The 16,305-nt window shown below is 57.0% G+C and overlaps 1 protein-coding gene across 1 annotated transcript; it reads right to left on the bottom strand.

Moving 5' to 3' along the window:
* Window positions 1–11,335: 11,335 nt before the first annotated feature.
* On the bottom strand, window positions 11,336–12,800 carry NKX3-2 (NK3 homeobox 2). The gene is made up of 2 exons (XM_027736258.2): window positions 12,342–12,800; window positions 11,336–11,893 (listed from the first exon to the last, which is right to left on the bottom strand). Exons 1-2 carry the CDS (start codon window positions 12,733–12,735, stop codon window positions 11,418–11,420), a joined length of 870 nt encoding a protein of 289 aa, XP_027592059.1. The 5' UTR covers window positions 12,736–12,800; the 3' UTR covers window positions 11,336–11,417.
* Window positions 12,801–16,305: the final 3,505 nt, after the last annotated feature.

The raw sequence follows: 16,305 nt of genomic DNA, 5'->3' as shown, positions 1-16,305 counted from the left end.
GCTTCAACTTTGCTCTTTAGCTAGAAGCTAAAATGTTGAAATTTGACGTTTTAAATAAAACGGTTACTTGGCACCTCCCGTTGAGAGCATATGTTAAACTCATGCCTCAGATACACCTTTTTGTTTGCAGATTACATCCTTTCGCTGCAACTGGTTTCGTAAATAATAACTGAAACTGTAGAACACAAGATGGCAGTGTCAGACACCGCGTACCAGCAGGGGACTGTGGGCTGGTCCAGCGGGATCTCTTGGCAGAGGGGACAAAAGCAAGAAGTACTGAGGTTTTCATGCTTTCCTTGATACCCCTGTGGAACACTTGCTAGGAAGCTAAGAGACCTTTCTGTTCCAACAATACCTAGAAAATACTCTGCAGAAGGGATAAAAAGACAGTACTCTCTGTAGAATAGATCTTGCTCCAGGCAATTCCCTGAGATCTCTAGGTTTAAGGTGGTGTTTTAAGACATAGAATAATATTTATCTTACAAACTTATCAAGGAAATCAAGCAACCTTCTGTCGCTGGAACATTGCTTTTCTTTTCCTCTCCTAGCAGAGAATGAACATGTACATCCTTTTTTTTTTCTCTCTCCCTTTTTTGTCCCCCCAAATTCATGTATCACCAGTCTCTGTAGCTGACTAGATCGATACATGCAGGAAAAGCCTAATTCTTGTCAAAGACATACAGAAAAATTTATTAGTTCTTGAATGCCATGCGGGTTTTTTTTCTGGCTTAGGAAGCTCACTATAATCAATGAGGACGAGCATGTGAAAGTCGGAGTGGAGAAGGTGCAAACGTGACCTAAAACGTGGCAAAACCCCCAGACCGAACCTGTCTGAAGCAGAGCTTTCTCGGTCCAGACACCTGGCAGAAGATCTGTGGGAAAATAAACTTTGAAGACCCTTTAATAACACCTATATGTCCACACTCAGTGAAGCTCATTGGCAATTATTGTTCTGCTGAATTTGGGGGATTCTTACCCGGGTGTCCTTTTTGGCTTTCCTAGTACTACCAAGTGCCTGAGCCCCAGTCCTACTCCCGCTGAAGAACGCGGGTCTATCTATTCCTTTGCATGATGCAGTTCGGACCCCCCAGACTTGGAACTATCACCGGCCCCTGCGGTGTGTTTGGCCTGCTCCCCAGGACGGACCGTTCCAGCCTAAATCGCCTTGCCTCGCTCCCGGCAGTCAGTCAGTACCTGCTGACGGGCAGTGCTCTGATTTTTAGTATGTACTGGGCTGGTGTTTTTTTCCATCGTCTTCACCTCGAAATCGAGGGCTGAGAAAGTATTTTGTTTAATTCTTGGGGAAGCTGCAATAACACCTCAGACATGCCTTGGAAGTTTAACTAGAAATAAACCTCCTCATCAAAATACCTCGCCGGGAGCCGAGAAACCTCAGACAGGCAATCCCTCTAGTCCTTATTTTAAAGTATATTGATGGCTTAATCTTTCCACTTGCTCCATTAAAAAGGCTATGAGAACCCATTTCCTGCACCCCAGCTGTCCAAAGCAGAGGTCGGTGTGTTTGCCCTTGGCGGGGCCGTTTGGCTGCGGCAGAAGGCGCGCAGGGGCCGGGGCGGGGCGGGGGTCAGGCCGGATTCAGCACTTTCCCGCTGATGACAGTTCCCTCTCGCCGCTCCGAGCCGGGATTCGACGGCAGTGTCCCGGTGGTGCCCCCCGCCCACATCCCTGTCCCCCTGACACGAAGGTCCTCTCGCCCCACCGCCGCCGGCAGCCGCTATCCGAGTGCCCAGCGGAGAAACGAGTTCACGAGTGGGTTTTGTAGAGGCACTCAGGGTTAGCAAATTGGGGACGTATTTCACCAAGGGCACTGAGAAGGCCTGGGTAATGCCTCGACATGCTCGGACGTGTGACCCTCCCGCCGGTAATCATCAGCTCTCGGACAAATCTGTCTGTCCCACTGGAAACACGCGTGTCTGTGTGACTCTCTGGGCTTCTGTGTCACTGACTACTCATTGGGCTGCGTCGGTGATCATTGCAATGCGAGGGAGAGCAGCACAACCTCAGAATCTGACTTTTTTTGCTCCCTCTCTGCCCTTCTTTGCAACTGTGACTGGAGTATCTACAATCAGTTATTCCTGCCGAAGGAAATGTTTCATGTGGCTCTTTAAACGTTAGTGCGGCAGAAGTACCCAGGGCTTGAAAAGCAGGCGATGCCTGCGCTCTATAGAAACGCGGAGTTTCTGCCTCGCAGCACTTGCAGGGATGTTGTGCCGTGGACGTTGCGGCGGCACTTCCGTCGTGCCGGAATTAAAGTCAAACGATGCGGTTTCGTTCGTTCATTCATTTATTAAATAAATAAATAAATAAATAAATAAATAAATAAGCCCCAGAGAAATCACCCCTGGTGAATCCTCACCACTTGCTTTTCGCAAAACGTGACCCAGCGCCGGGGCACATCTGTCCGCGGAGCGAGTGGGTGTCCCGACGGCCGGGCTGAGCCGGGTGACCGAGGGGCTGGGGCGGCAGCGCAGAGCTGCTGTTCTGTTTCCATTGGCTCCATTAGGTCCTGCAGAGAGACCTCACATCGGCTTTCCAGGGGAATTGCGGAGGTAAATACCCCAGGAAAAGTAATGGATGCGGCGAAAAGGCACTGCGCCCAGTTCGCAGCTGAAACTCTCCGTCAAGCTTTTCTGTCTTTCCCACAGAGGACAGCTCAAGGCCATGGGTCCCCACGCCGAGGAGGATCAGACCACAAACACACGCAGGTTACCCTGGCCGCGATGGTAACAGGGGCGGCGGGAAGGGAATATCCCTCAGGGACGCCCCTGGCTCCCAGATCAAGCCGCTTTCCCATCCGGGGTTCCTGAGGCACTACAAACGCCCCGAGGGCGAGCAAAGCCCGGCTGCCTCAGGAGGGGCGGGAAGCGGCTGCTCCGCGTAGGACTCGCTCCTGTCCTGCCAGCCGGTCTCAGCACGGCCGCGGAGCTGCCGTCCGGGGGCTTGCGATGGCGAGCAGCCCAGCTGGGGCGGCCTGGAGGAGGGCCGGGGGTGTCCGGGGGGTGGGTGGCACCCCAGGTGCCCCGCTCAGAGGAGAGAGGTTTGCTGCAAATGTCATCAGGGCCTCGCTGCCGAGCCCGGCGCGTTTCAGCCACATATGGTGGGTGGATTTAGGTGTCAAAAGCCGGCGAATTAGAAATGGTAATTGTCCGTCATTATGGGTGAAACGCGATCTATCACAACAACTGGAACATGTCTGGGCGCTAGCAAAAATAATTTGAATGATTAGCGATCATTATGGATGTCAAGCCGCGTCCATTAAGTTGTATGAAGAAATTATCCTTGACGTGCGAAATCAAACTACAAATACACATGCCTGGCATTGAGGAGACCCTCCCTGCCGGGCCGCGGGAGGCAGGGAGCAGTCCGGCGGGGCGCTGGCAGGGTCCAGGAGAGGCGCCGGTGCCGGGCCGCCGGACGCTCTCGCCCCGCTGCCCGCGGCGGCCGGGGACGAAGGCTCTGCCCCGAGCTGGCGTGGCCCTGCTCACGGTGAGGGGACAGGGAACAGGCGCTAGGTTGGTCAGAGAAGGTTTTGCGCGGAGTGGGAGGCAAGAAGCAGAGGGTCGGGTGGCGACGGGCGTTGTCCTGGGCAACCAGCAGGCACCTCCCGAAGGAGAGAGGGCAGGAGAGAAAAGATGGGGAGAGCTTCTGGAAGACGGCCTGTGTGAGGGAGATGTCTGCATCTCCCGTAGCTGATGCCGTTCTTGGCATGAGGGGATGTCCGGGGACCCGTTGCCCCGCTCCCGGTGGGGGTGCAGCGGCCCCGGCCACACCGCCCTCCCCAGCCCGGAGCCCCCGCCCCCCTCTCTCTCTCGCCGCGCCCGCCCGGCCGAGGGCTTTGCCACCCCTCTGAAAACGGCATTCTTCTCGAGGCGAGATCAGTTTACAAGTAATTTCCAAGTTGCAAATCTTGCATACATACAATTTTTTTTTGTAAGATAAAAGGCCGGGGTTTTTTTTAATTTTAAAGTTCACCCCCTACGCCGAGGGCTTGTGATAGACTTTTTTTTTCCTTCACCTTCGTTTCTGTTCCCTCCTTAGTGAAATAATTTGTTCGCAAAAATGAAGTGGTTATTTCGGTGTCTTTTGGAGGTATTTCGGGTAAAACTACATCATTGTGATCCCGCGGGCCGTGGCCTGACACGGACGTCTAAGCACAACTTCCCAGTGTCCGTGAATCTACAACACAGAAAAAACCAAAAGTTTTTCCCCTAGAGAGAGGAAATCTGTCCATTTCTTCCACACTTTTTTTTTTTAATAAGAAAAATTAGTAAAATTTCAGACAGTTTAAGGGAACCTTCACAGTCACTTCACAAAATCACAGTCTGCACCCCTTCAGAGTGGGATTTATAACCAGCGAATGAGCGCATGTGCTCTTCTCTTGTGGTCGCTGGGAAGATGTAGTAGGTCCGTGGAAGTTCCCCGTTTGCGATCATTTTTTATTCTTAACTGAATAAAGAGAAGGACGAATCTTCTATTATTATTATTATTATTATTATTATTATTATTATTAGCCAAGTAAAGACTATTTGTCTTATATGTTCATTATGAAGTGTTGTGCCACCATGCAGAACAGAGCGGCGACGCCACCGCCTCGGTGCATCCGCTCGGGACACGGGGGAAAACGTCCCTGCGGTTTCTCAAAGGGTATCTTTGGGTCTGCGCACCCCACCACCCGCCCTGCCGCCGCCCGGTACCGCAGGTCAGTGCCAAAAGGCAAGTCTCGGACACGACCCGTCCTTCGTTTTCGCCGTGCCGAGCAGGAGATCCTGGCGCAAGCCTCGCCACCGAGTCCAAGAGCTGCCGACAGCCGGCAGAACAACCTCCCCTCCCTCCCCTCCCTCCCCTCCCAGCCTACCCAGCTTTATTCGTACAGTTTGAAAATTTGGATTATTCTCGAACGAGCCAAAAATAATATTAGTCCTCTCCACGCGCATTTCATCCCTAATTATCACTCGAGTCCTTTGCGACACAAAGTTCCCCGGCCGGTTCAAGTGCAGTGCAGATTCGTGGGCAGAGCGCTTTACCCCTACCCGGGAGACAAGCAGTGGGGGTCTCGTCGTCGGACGTCTTGAACGGGGAACAGATCATCGGTGCCGAGCGGAGTCCTCGGAGCGCCGGAGCCAAAAGGCAGGGTCAGGCTCTGAAGCCGAGGGCACAGGAGACGGTGTTTTTCAGAGCCGTCACCGCCTGCAGGATTTGCTTTCCCCACAGAGCAATTTAGGAAACAACGCCGGAACGAGCGACCCTCCGAGTAGCGGCTTCTGCCCCGTGGGCTCTCCCTGAGCGCCGGCCCCTGTCAGGCGGCCACCCTTCAATCCCCTCGTCCTCCCCTCTGTTCGGCCGCCGACGCCCCTGCTCGCACGCTGACACCCTCCAGACTCCTGAAGCTGAAAATCAGCCCCTTCTTTGCCTTCCCACCCGTTTTATGGTTTTCTGGCCATTCTCGCTCGGTGTGGAAGCACTGTTTTGGTTGTCAATCGGCCGTGCATGAAAAGACTGCGTGTGGCCTTTCCAGCTTCCATGCTTCTTTTTTTCCTTTTCTTTTCTTTTTTCTTTTTTTTTTTTTTAAGAAAGAAAAAAAAAAGTATTTTAAATACTTAGGAGCCCTTTACCTATATATACTTTTTTTTTTTGTAGCTTGCTACTCTAGTGGGGAGGACATCGGACATCAGTCCTAGTGGCAACTCGCACCTCTTTCGAGACAGCAGGCAATTCCTGCGAGTTGCCTTCTGCCTGTGGGCAGCAGCGGGGAAGTTCCTCTGCGCCCCTTCCTGTCTCTGCCAGCGCCGACCCACTGTCGCGGGAAAGAAGAGGCTTCCCTGGCTCAGATGAGTTTCTGTTTCAGCGGAGGATGTGCTGCTGGCTGCCAGCAGTGTCCTTCGGGACCCCAAGCGCTGGCCTCTTCGCTACCGAGTCAGATTTTAGGCAGGAAGCCATGGGGGCCCCTGAGAGCCCCAAAACGGCTTAACCTGCGGCTCTGCAGCCACCACTCTCCGCTATAAATTTTTTCAAGGATCACCCTGACAATCAGCAGCATCACTTGGGATCAGCCCAGAGGCTAACATTTCTCCCAGCTCCGTTATGGGTCTGGGGAGACAGCGGTAAAAGAGCTGAGGATGGTTCTTTAGCCACCCAAGGGCCCCAGACAGAGGCGTCAAAACCCTCATTCTCTGCCAGGGCTTTCCGCTGGGGGCCGTCGGACAGGAAGGTGCCTACGGCCGCGGGGGTGGGGGGGGGGAGGGCAGCTCTCGGCCCTGGCCTGCCCCGAGCACCGCAACACCCTCCTCACGTGTCGGCCCGGGAGTGAAGTCGCCCACTCGCTCCGCGCCTTACCTCCGGACTGCGTGCTGATTGTGGAAATTCTCTCCCTCCCTTAGAAAACCCCCAAAATCATAAATAAATAAATAAATAAATAAAAACCCCACAACAAAACCCCAAACCAAACAAAAAAAAAAATCACACCACAAATATTGAACATGTTCTAGGAAAAGGACAAGCCCCCCTTGCGGGTAGGAGTCCGCCCGCTCCCGCAGTCCCTCGGTAAGGCACGGGCCCGCCGTGCGCAGCCGCCCCGGTGCGGGTCAGTGCGGCTGCCCGGGCGCGGGGCGGTGCGGGGGTCCCGCAGGCGGCAGCCCCCGCGGTGCCGGAGGCCTCCGCGCAGAGCCTCCTTAGCCCACTGGCGTCTCTGTTCGCCCCCGGAGGAGGGAGCACTGCCCGTCCCGGAGGGGTGCGGGTCCCGGCGGGGACCGCCGTGACACTCGACTGGGAAACCGTTCATTTGCTCCCCGGTACACCTTGCTTCCCGGTTAATCGTGGTGTTCGCTGCAGCAGCGGACAACGCGAAAGAATCCACTTTCACGCGGCTTTCGGACAGGTGGGGAGCGGTAACATCCCCGATTATGTGGCCGGGGCAGAAAGATTTGCCCCTTATTTTTCCCATCACCTCGGGACAAGCCAGACTGCTCGATGGAGCCACCATTGGCAATGCCCTGGACCTCCGCAGGCCGCGGGGGTCCGGCTTTCCGGCCGCCCGGGTCAGCCCTGCTCCAGCAGGTCTCCCAGCACTCCCGACTGTCTGCGGGCAGGAGCATCCCTGTCCTTGGGCTTCGGAGTCCTCCCAGCGGAGCGGCTTACTCCGGCGGGTTGGTGCTGCAGACCCGAGAGAGCCACTGGGAGGGCGGTCGGGATTCCCCGTGCCCCCGACCTTCGGGGCGCATCGCCGTCCCTCTGACAGCAGAAGCAGAGCGCAAAGAAAGCCTGCCAAAGCCTGCCGGGGAGAGGCCCTTAACCTCGGCCCACCTTTGGCCCCTGCTGCCGGGAGCCCCTGGGAGGCTGGGCAGGTGCTGCGCTGCCAGAGCCTGTGCTTCGGCATCTTCTGCCGCTTCTCCTTCTCCCGGGGAAGTGTCGCTTTCTACCTGGGTAGAAGTGTGTGTGTGTGTGCGTGCGTGGGGGAGAGAAAATCTACGTGGTTTCCTGTTTTACTACCCCGTGAGCGAGCGGGAGGTATCTAAATATAGGCAGCCTCCCGACTGCAGAGTTGGACTCTGCGCCTATGCGAGTGTTTAATACACAAACACAAGCGCCAGTGGAGACATATGCAAAGATATACACAATTTACATTATATTTCAACAACCGAATTTCTTGTAGCTGTGGTATTTTCTCTCTCTCCCTCTTGCCATTGCGAGTGTTTTCTTTAAGACTAGAACTTGTTCATGGTCGGATGGAAAATGATTCCCACGACTCCCGTACAGATTCGAGGTTTGGGAGAGAGGCCGAAATCGGGACATATCGTTAGGGAGATTATTTCACCTTGCAGCAATGGATGCGCTGTTGAGATGAATGTGTGTTTAGGGAGTGTGTGAAGAGAGTGTGTGAGAGCCTAGGTTTTGCAGATAACTTAAATGCCGAAAATCCAGAGTAATTCCTTTGGCCTTGGTACAGTTATGTGCACTTTACTGGGGATTTTGTCATTAAGAAAAGATAAAAGGATGCAGAGCGTTTGCTCTATATTTCAAAACTCAAAATTATAAAGAAAAACAGGAATAGAAATGCCCCCAAATTCCGGTAAAAATATCGATTAAATTTTCCCTATATAAAATACTGACATTTCTCAAATATCGGATTTTGTCAATGTCAAACGAAGACACTGTCTATGCGTAAATATTCGATATTAAACACAATCCTAAAATTCAAGGTAACTTCAATCGGACCATCTTTCCCAGCAACTTTTGTCTTGAGTAAAATGCATCTTAGTTTTACGTGATTCAAAGAAAAATATTTTGATGCTTTATTCTGTGTATTACCCAGCATTACAGCCTGAGGAAGCTCTAATAACCAATGCTTCCCTTTCATATTAGGAGGTTCCCTAGAGCACTACATCCATCAGCAAGCACGAATCAAAATAATATAACACGGCGATGTACAAAAAAAAAAAAAAAAAGAAAGAAAAGGTTTAGAAATAGTTCTCTCCCTCGAACAGGGAGCCCGATAGGAACTATAACCAGCTGCGCCGAAAGCCATCCCCGCCGGGGTCAGAACCTCCGCTAGTGTCTCATCAAATGGGAGTCAGCTCGGTGTCTTGTACTGGGCTACCGGCAGAAAAACGTCCCCAGGGGCCAGAAAAAAAAGCAAATTAAGGGGGAGCAGGGACTCCTCTTCACCTCCCCAATTGCACGGGGGCCCGGATTCTGCCACCCAAAAGTTTCGTTTTCCCAGGAAGGAAAGTAGTGGGACCGGCGGAAGGAAATAGTTACCAAAAAAAAAAAAAAAAAAAAAAAAAAGAAGAAAGAAAAAAGGGACAAGAGCTTCAGGATCGGGCCAAATAAATGTCAGTCTTCTCCCTTCCGCCAAGGTCTTCGCTGTAGAGCACAGGACCGCTACATCTGGAGCGCTCCTTTCGCCAGCAGGACCGCCGACACGCCCGGCGTAGCAAAACCAAAGCATTCCCCCCAGTGGCATGACATTCCCCCCCAGTGTCGGTTTTGGGAGCAGTGGGCTCGCCCGAAGCCCATGCTGGGGTGGGGAAGCCCACAGGGAGCCGAGTGCCGCCGGGATGCCAGCCCGGGCGTCTGCAGGGTGCCGGAGCCTGGGGAAAGCGAAATGACGACAGGGAAGGGCCGAGGTGAGGGGCTGACGGGGAAACAGGATTGCAAGGACGGCGGCTGGGGATCGATGGGGCAGCAGAGGCTTCCTGCGAACCACTCCGTGCTCGGGAGCCCGAGGGAAGCCCATGCGACGCAGCGGGGAAGGAAAGAAGCCGGCGGTGGTGAAGAGTCGGCGGCGCCCAGGCAACACGGCGGCCTCTGAGCGAGGTCCGGGCAAGGCTCCATCGGCGTAGGGAAACCACCGCAGCCGGTCCCTCCGAGCGCCACTGCCCAGCCCCGGTCCCCCGAGGAGAGCTGCCCACCCCACCGGAGGCTGTCCTCCCTTTCGGGCAGCACTGGTCCTGCCGGTGACGCCCGAGACCGGCAGCCGGCGGCGGGGATGAGCCGCCAGCACCGCGCCGAGGGCCCGTGGCTCGCAGCGGAGGCTTGGAGGGGATTCAATCCAGGGCGGGACGCTGCCCCAAGCGGCTATCGCGGTTGTGTCGGGATACAGACGGCCTCGGCGGTTTCGTGGAGGACTACGAAGCCCCCTCCTGCAGCCCCATCCTAAACCTCCGGCGCCCACCCGCGGCCCGGGGCCCCGGCCTCCCCGCCAGGCTCCAGCAGGGAGAAAACGATCTGCCGACCCATGCACTTTCCCCAGGAACCGCCAAGGTTTTAAACCGGTACGGCCCGGGGAAGCGAGGCAGCAGCCCGCACGGTAAGGCCACCCTCGACCAGGAAAACCTGTTCGATGTCCCCCGTGGCTCCTCGGACCTCACTGCATCCTCACTGCAACTGGCGGCCGTAAATTCAGCCAGCGATCCCAGCTCCCCGGCAGAAGAGCGATTGCTCCATCCAGGACAGGCGTCACCAAAGAAGTGCTTAAAGCACCCAGCCCGAACCTCTGAGACCCCTCCGACTCCCAGAGGGAACTGGCACCGGCTCTGCACGGTGAAGCTGGGCATGGCCCAGGGGTGCAGTGGGAGAGAACTCTGCCAGGCCCCACTATCCCCACCACTGGAGCTGCCAGTCCCAACCAGAGCCTGCCTCCGTGCGAGTGGGAAAAGGAGGGATGTGATCAGAGATATAGTCTGAAGTCTGCTGTGGGGAAAAATAATCGCTGGGGAAATCCGTGTCTGCCCTCAGAAACGACACAAGCAGCAGACTATGTGTTAAACTAAAGTTTATAAATTAAAAAAGAAACCAAGTACAGCGGGTAGCTTACAAACATTCACAATTCATTTGAAGTAAATAATCTAGTTGAGTGCACAGTGCCATTGAAAGAGAACTGGAGAGGGGAAAAAGAAGAAGGGGAAAAAAAGCAACGAGTTACCTTGAAAAAATAGACTGTAATTATATTGCTGGGCAGATCAGAAATTCCCATCCCTGGAGGAAAGGTCTGCAGAACTATAAAAGGCACTGATGGTATTAAAGTTTCCCATTACATCGATTTCTTAAAAAGCCTGACTAGAAATATTCACATTGAATATAAAAATAATAATAATAATAACAACTTTAATACATCTGGAAAGTGCGAAAAATCCATAACTCCTCCCTCCCCAAACATGGAAAGATCTCAGGAAAAAAAGGAAAAGAAGAAGCCAGGAGTTTCAATATAAGTCTCACCCTTCTGTGACATATTTATCCTTTGCCAGGGATCATGGAGTACAGGAATAACATGGGCAACAAGAGCAGGGGGGATCTGAAAGAAGCTTCCTTACATTCAGCACCATACAAGGCACACTCAGTTTGCAATGAGTTGGAAGACCAAGGACTCAGACGACAAAAATAATCTTCCTTACAATCCACGAATGGAGTCCTTGATCTCCTCTTTTGAGCTGCATTTGGTTTTGCAGGTCGTACTTATTTTCCTCTTCTTTTTTTTCTCTCTTTCTCTCTCTTCACACAAATCGAGTCTCTACCAATCCGAAGCGAAATAAAACAAACAAACAAGAAGTCTACACCAAATACACTGACAACATGGATACCATGAACAAGTCCTGCCGAATCATGAGAGTCCTCAGCTGGCGGGGTGGGGATGGGGTGAGGGTCGGGTTGGGGTTGGCCGAGAAGTCCTATGTTGAAAGAGGAGAGGGTGAGGAACCATCCAAAAATATTAATAATAAAAATAACAATAAAATAATAATAAATACTGTCCGAGGCACTGAGAGCTGCAGCTGGGGATCTGGATTTGAGAAGCTGAATGGATGGATTGATGGATGGGGGGGTGGTAGAGGGGAGATGGGTTTCCTGGCTGCCAGTGTGCACGGGAGGGGGGTCGGGGACAGCGGGATATGTATGTGTGCCCCTCATTGTGTGCCGGCGGCTGCAGCACAGGTGGACAGAGCCCACCCGGGCAGGCAGTAGTAGGGGTAGTAGTAGGACGGCTGGAGGGAGAGCAGCGAGGGCGGCCGCAGCACCTCGCCGGGGTGGTACTGTCTCTGGTCGTCGCGCACCAGCACCTTGACGGCCACCTTCTTGGCGGCGGGGGCGGCTGCCAGGAGGTCGGCGGCCATCTGCCGCCGCTTGGTTTTGTAGCGCCGGTTCTGAAACCAGATCTTCACCTGCGTCTCGGTGAGCTTTAGTGAGGCGGCCAGGTCGGCCCTCTCGGGCCCCGACAAGTAGCGCTGGTGGTTGAAGCGCCGCTCCAGTTCGAAGACCTGCGCGTGGGAAAAGGCTGCGCGGGAGCGCTTCTTCCGCGGCTTCGGCGCTGCCGCCTCCTCCTCCCCCGGCATCAAATTCCCGCACTTGCCCGCTCCGTCCTCCTCGTCCGGGGGGCTGCGATCTGCGGGCAGGGCGAGAGCACGGCGATGAGGGCAAGCAGGCACCGGGACAGCCGCATCCCCGCTCCTCTCGAGGCCCGCACCCGCGGCCAGGCGCGCTCCCTGCGGCCGGTCCGCAGCGACCAGGCGAGTGGGGAGCCCACCGAGCCGCTGCCCTCCCCGACGCCGGAACAGCCCCCGCGGGCAGCCGGGGCTCCTCGGTCTCCTTTAAACGCCGGGAGCCCTGTCTGGCTGCAGGTTCAACCTGGTCAAGGACCCTCCCCGATCCGCCCTCCCTTCCCCCGCGGGACGCGTTTCAGGGGCATTTCCCCCCCCCGGTACATCCCGAGCCCGTCGCGCAACCCCCGCGGGGCCGGCGGAAAGCCACGAACACCTCCCTCTCCCGGCCCTCCGGGACCCTCCCGCCCTCCCCACACGGGTGCGGAGGGGCCGCAACGGGGCCGCCCCTACCTGAGACGGCGGCCGACATCTCGCTGTCGCTGAGGCCGGCGGCGTCCCGCTCCGCCGTCTCCGGGGGCTGCGCCTCCTCCGCCGGCCGCCCCCCGACCGTGGCTTCCGCGGGGCGGGCGCTGCCACCGGCGCCCTCCTCCTCGGAGCGCCGCTCGCCCTCTGGGTCTTCGCTGAGCGCCGAGTCCGAATCCCAGCCCGCCGGCGTCCGCGGGGCCGGGGCGCGGGCGGCGGGCGCTGGGAGCGGCGGGTCCTCGGCGGCGCCGCACAGCCGCCAGCCGCCGGCAGCCCCCGGGGGCGGCGGCCGCCCCGCCGCGTGGCGGGCGCGCTCCTCCTTCTTGTTGAGGATGGCCTGGATGGAGAAAGGCGTCAGGGCGTTGCCGCCGCGAACGGCCATGGCCCGGCGGCGGGGCGGCCCCGCGGGCGAGCAGCGGAGCGCGCCGCGCCTTCAGCTGGGCGACCGCATCGCCGGCCGCCGCCGCCGCGCCGGTGCCGGGCCCTGTTCTGCCGCCGGGAGGGCGGGCGCCAGCGGGGGCAGCCTCTCTGCGCCACTGCCGGCCCGCCCGCCCATAGGGCCGGGGCCGCCGGGGCCACCGCGCTGCGCCGGGCGCCGCCGCGGGTCCCTGGCGGCGCGGGCGCTGCCTCCGCCCCGCTCTGTCCCGCCCCCGCCCGCCCTCCGCTTTTTCTGCCGGCGGCGCCGCCATCCCTCACGGCCGCCTGACAGCGCCGGCCCCGCGCCTCCCCATTGGGCAGCGCCCGCGCGGCCCGCCCGCCCATTGGCTCCCCGCCGCTCGGCGATGCGGCTCCGCGGGGCGCGCGCCGCCCCTTAACCCCTTTGGGCCCGCGGGGCGGCCCGGCCCGGGCGGGCCTCGGCGGGACCGACCCGCTCCCGGGCAAAGAGCGGCGGCCTCCACCTGGAGGAGTGGAACTGTGTGGGAGCACAGTTCGAGCGTATTCCCCTATCGCCGCGCCTCGGCCGAGCCGGGCAGCGAGCGCTAAAGCCCAGCGACGGGGAAGGGTCCGATCCCAGTGGGAAACGTCGCGGGGACGGGACCAACGCCGCGGGCTTGCGGGCATTGCTGCGTCCTGCTGAGGAAGAGCCCCAGGAACCCGCTCTTTTGGGGTCTGTCGGGGGCCACGGCGCCGGGCCGGTGTGGGGCTCTGCGCGCTGCGGGAAGAGCGCCCAAGCCCCGGCCGCTCGCCGTGTCGGGGTGAACGCAAAACAGCCTCGGCCGGTTTTGGAAAATGGGCTTTTCACCATTGCGTTTATTTAAAACATGGTCGGGTTTATGTTAGGGACGGTCGTCTGTCCATAGGGCTTTTAAAGCCCGTATTAGGAAGACAATTTCTCTCAGAATAAAGACTCCTTTCCCTGAAACGATGTTTTCCCTGAAAGAAAACGGCCCTACACAAGAAGCTTTTCGAAACTATTACACGCATGTGAAATTGAATGTATGCGACTCATTGCCAAAACAACAGTATGCTCCCAAGCATCACGCTTTTCTTTATTTCAAATATTATTGGCATTCTGGGAACTAACAGAAAAATACCGGCAAGGTTATCAAGCAGGTACACGAGAAATTAAACGCCTGCGCTTCGCGAACGTGGGGTTTTGGTGCTGGGAGAACGCAGCCACGTAAGGAGCTAGAGCACATAAAAGAGATTCCCGAAAATTAGGCTTTGCTTCAGGAGCCAAATTCCCAGGGTGTCACTGGGCTTCTACACAGGAGTGTGGCCACCGCCACCACCTCCCTACTTAATGCCGCAGAGATGAGCGTCTCTTTACAGTAGACTACGAAGCGACGATAATTGATTATCAACGACTCTGGTACTAATTAAACGTTTTCAATCATAATTCTTACCCAAAAAATAAATTAATAAAATAAATAATCCCTCTTTCATACACGGCACGAAGCCAGAGAGCCCCTTTGCGGGACTGAGCGGGAACAGGCTTTATCCTCCTGAACAAATTCAGACTGTTTTAATAACTTTGTTTGGTCTCACTCATTATCCCTTTTTACCTACGTATTTCCCAAGAAAGCAGTCGCTTTGACACCCAAAATTTCGTGTCATGATACACTCAGAAAATATCCAAAGGGAATTTTTTTAAGAGCTGGAGGAAAACAGGGGGCATCTAGGGAAGCTGCGAGAAATCCGCTTACGAGAAGATAGGGTTGTAAGAAGGGTGCCCTGTACGGGCATTTTAAGGGGTGCTTAACAGCCAAGAGATGAAATTTGGGCTCTCAGAAGAGATGCGTGGCCGCAGACGTGGGGACAGAGGAAGGGCTTCCAAGGGGAGAGGCTGGAGATGCGGGTCGCGGCACTCGTGGTTTGGGTTGACGGCTGGAGAGGAGATCGGGGCACGGCAGAACCGGGGAGCTCCGGGCAGGGCTGGCCGCGACAGCGTCCCGTCGTGCGTGTCTTTTTTCGGGCTGTGTTCAGGTGCGGCAGAGCGCCGAGCAGGAGGCAGAACTGGCGGCTGCGGGGGCCAGGGAGCGGCGGGGAGGAGGACGAGGCGCTCTCCCGGTGCAGCCGAGCTTCGAGCTCCGGCACAGGCAGTTTGCAGCCCGCGAATACCCTGATTTACAAGGCTTCTTGCCCGAGCAGTTGAAAATACCTGCAGTTAGTTTACAACGTCTGAAACTCTTTGCTAATTTATTTAGCTCTTCCCCCCCCACCTCCTTTTCTTTTTTTCTTTCTTAATTTTTTTTTCTCCCCCGCCTCCCGGTCGATCTCTGCGCCCTCTTTCCGATCAGAAAACCGCTGTTTGGGGGAGGAAATGCCTGGGGAAGAGGCCGGGATGAGAGGAAAGCGAGCGGCAGCGGGGGTAAGGCGCAGGGGATCGGCGGAGGGAGGTCGGGCAGGGCCGGTGGGCCGGGGCCTCGGCAGCCGGGGACCAGCTGGGTGGTCCCGCCTCCCCCGGCCCCCAGCCCCGAGGAGGAGACGGACAGCGGGAGGGAGGGAGGGATGGGGGGAGAGTGGCGGCCCGGCGCTGCTCCACGCTGGCCCCGTCGGTGGAGGAGCGCTGGTAGCCGGCTCCGGGCCGCCCTCCGCCGGGGCAGCAACCAGAGGGCAGGGGCTGCCCGGCCACGGCGTGCGGGGGGCACAGGGTCCCCTCCGACCCTGCGCGAAAGAAATCGGGCGTAAACCCTCTTCGCTGAAAAAGGCTCCGAGGGGACGCAAGGAGGCAGCTGTGTAGGCAGCCGAGAGGCAGGGTAGCACCTAACCCGGGGATGTCTGCGGGGGCACGATTCCCATCTTGCTTCCACCCCTAACAGAGGCTCCGCATTTCCCGTTTCTCGCTGCCTGGAAGCGGCCAAAAGCTGAAATATACCGCCTGGGATCCGCCGTTTCACAGTCGTGTGTTATATCGAAGCGGAGAAAGCCCAAACCCCGCCATGCCCCAAAAGTGCCTCTCCCCGCGCCCACCGGAGACCCCCGGCTCGTTGTCCCTCTCCCTCCCGCTTCCCACCGGCGGAGCCGGCCCGGCGCTGCCGGCGGCCGGGCTGCCCCACCTAGAGGCGGTCCCGCCGCACTGCCCGCTCCGGGGCTGCCCTGGGGCTGGAGCTCGGCCCCGCACTGCCGGGGCCGTCCTCGGGGCAGTGGTGACATGGGGTGGTCGCGCCGTGTTAGAGACACAGGTGCAGAGGCATAGCCTCGGTGCCCTGTCCCGGTGTCCAATGATAAAGCATGGTGTGAGCTGGACAGCGGGGGCAGAGCCTGCCTGGCTGCAGCGTGAGGTGGCTTCTCTCAAGCCATTTGAGCCGTTTGGCTCGCCAGGTGTGAGGGAGCTCACCCACAGAAGCACTGCATCTGGCATATGGGGTTATGAAACGGGGAAGGATGTGTCCTGCTCATGGCCAGCTCATGAAAGCCTCTTTATCATATGTAAAAGTGCAAACTTAAAAAAGCCATTCTGAAGAGCATGCACTTTTTACACAATATATAGCGTTGTATAAAAAGACCC

The sequence above is a fragment of the Pipra filicauda genome, unplaced genomic scaffold (assembly GCF_003945595.2).
Source record: "Pipra filicauda isolate LSUMZ 115617 unplaced genomic scaffold, ASM394559v2 scaffold43_size3849885_pilon, whole genome shotgun sequence".
NCBI lineage: Eukaryota > Metazoa > Chordata > Aves > Passeriformes > Pipridae > Pipra > Pipra filicauda.
This window is presented reverse-complemented; position numbering and strand designations above follow the sequence as displayed.

Bases quoted from the DNA above. Each gene is read 5' to 3' on its own strand.
- NKX3-2 (XM_027736258.2), bottom strand. From the start codon at position 12,735: ATGGCCGTTCGCGGCGGCAACGCCCTGACGCCTTTCTCCATCCAGGCC. The intron at 11,894-12,341 runs GTAGGGGCGGCC...CCCTGCCCGCAG, and splicing joins GATGTCGGCCGCCGTCTCAG to ATCGCAGCCCCCCGGACGAG.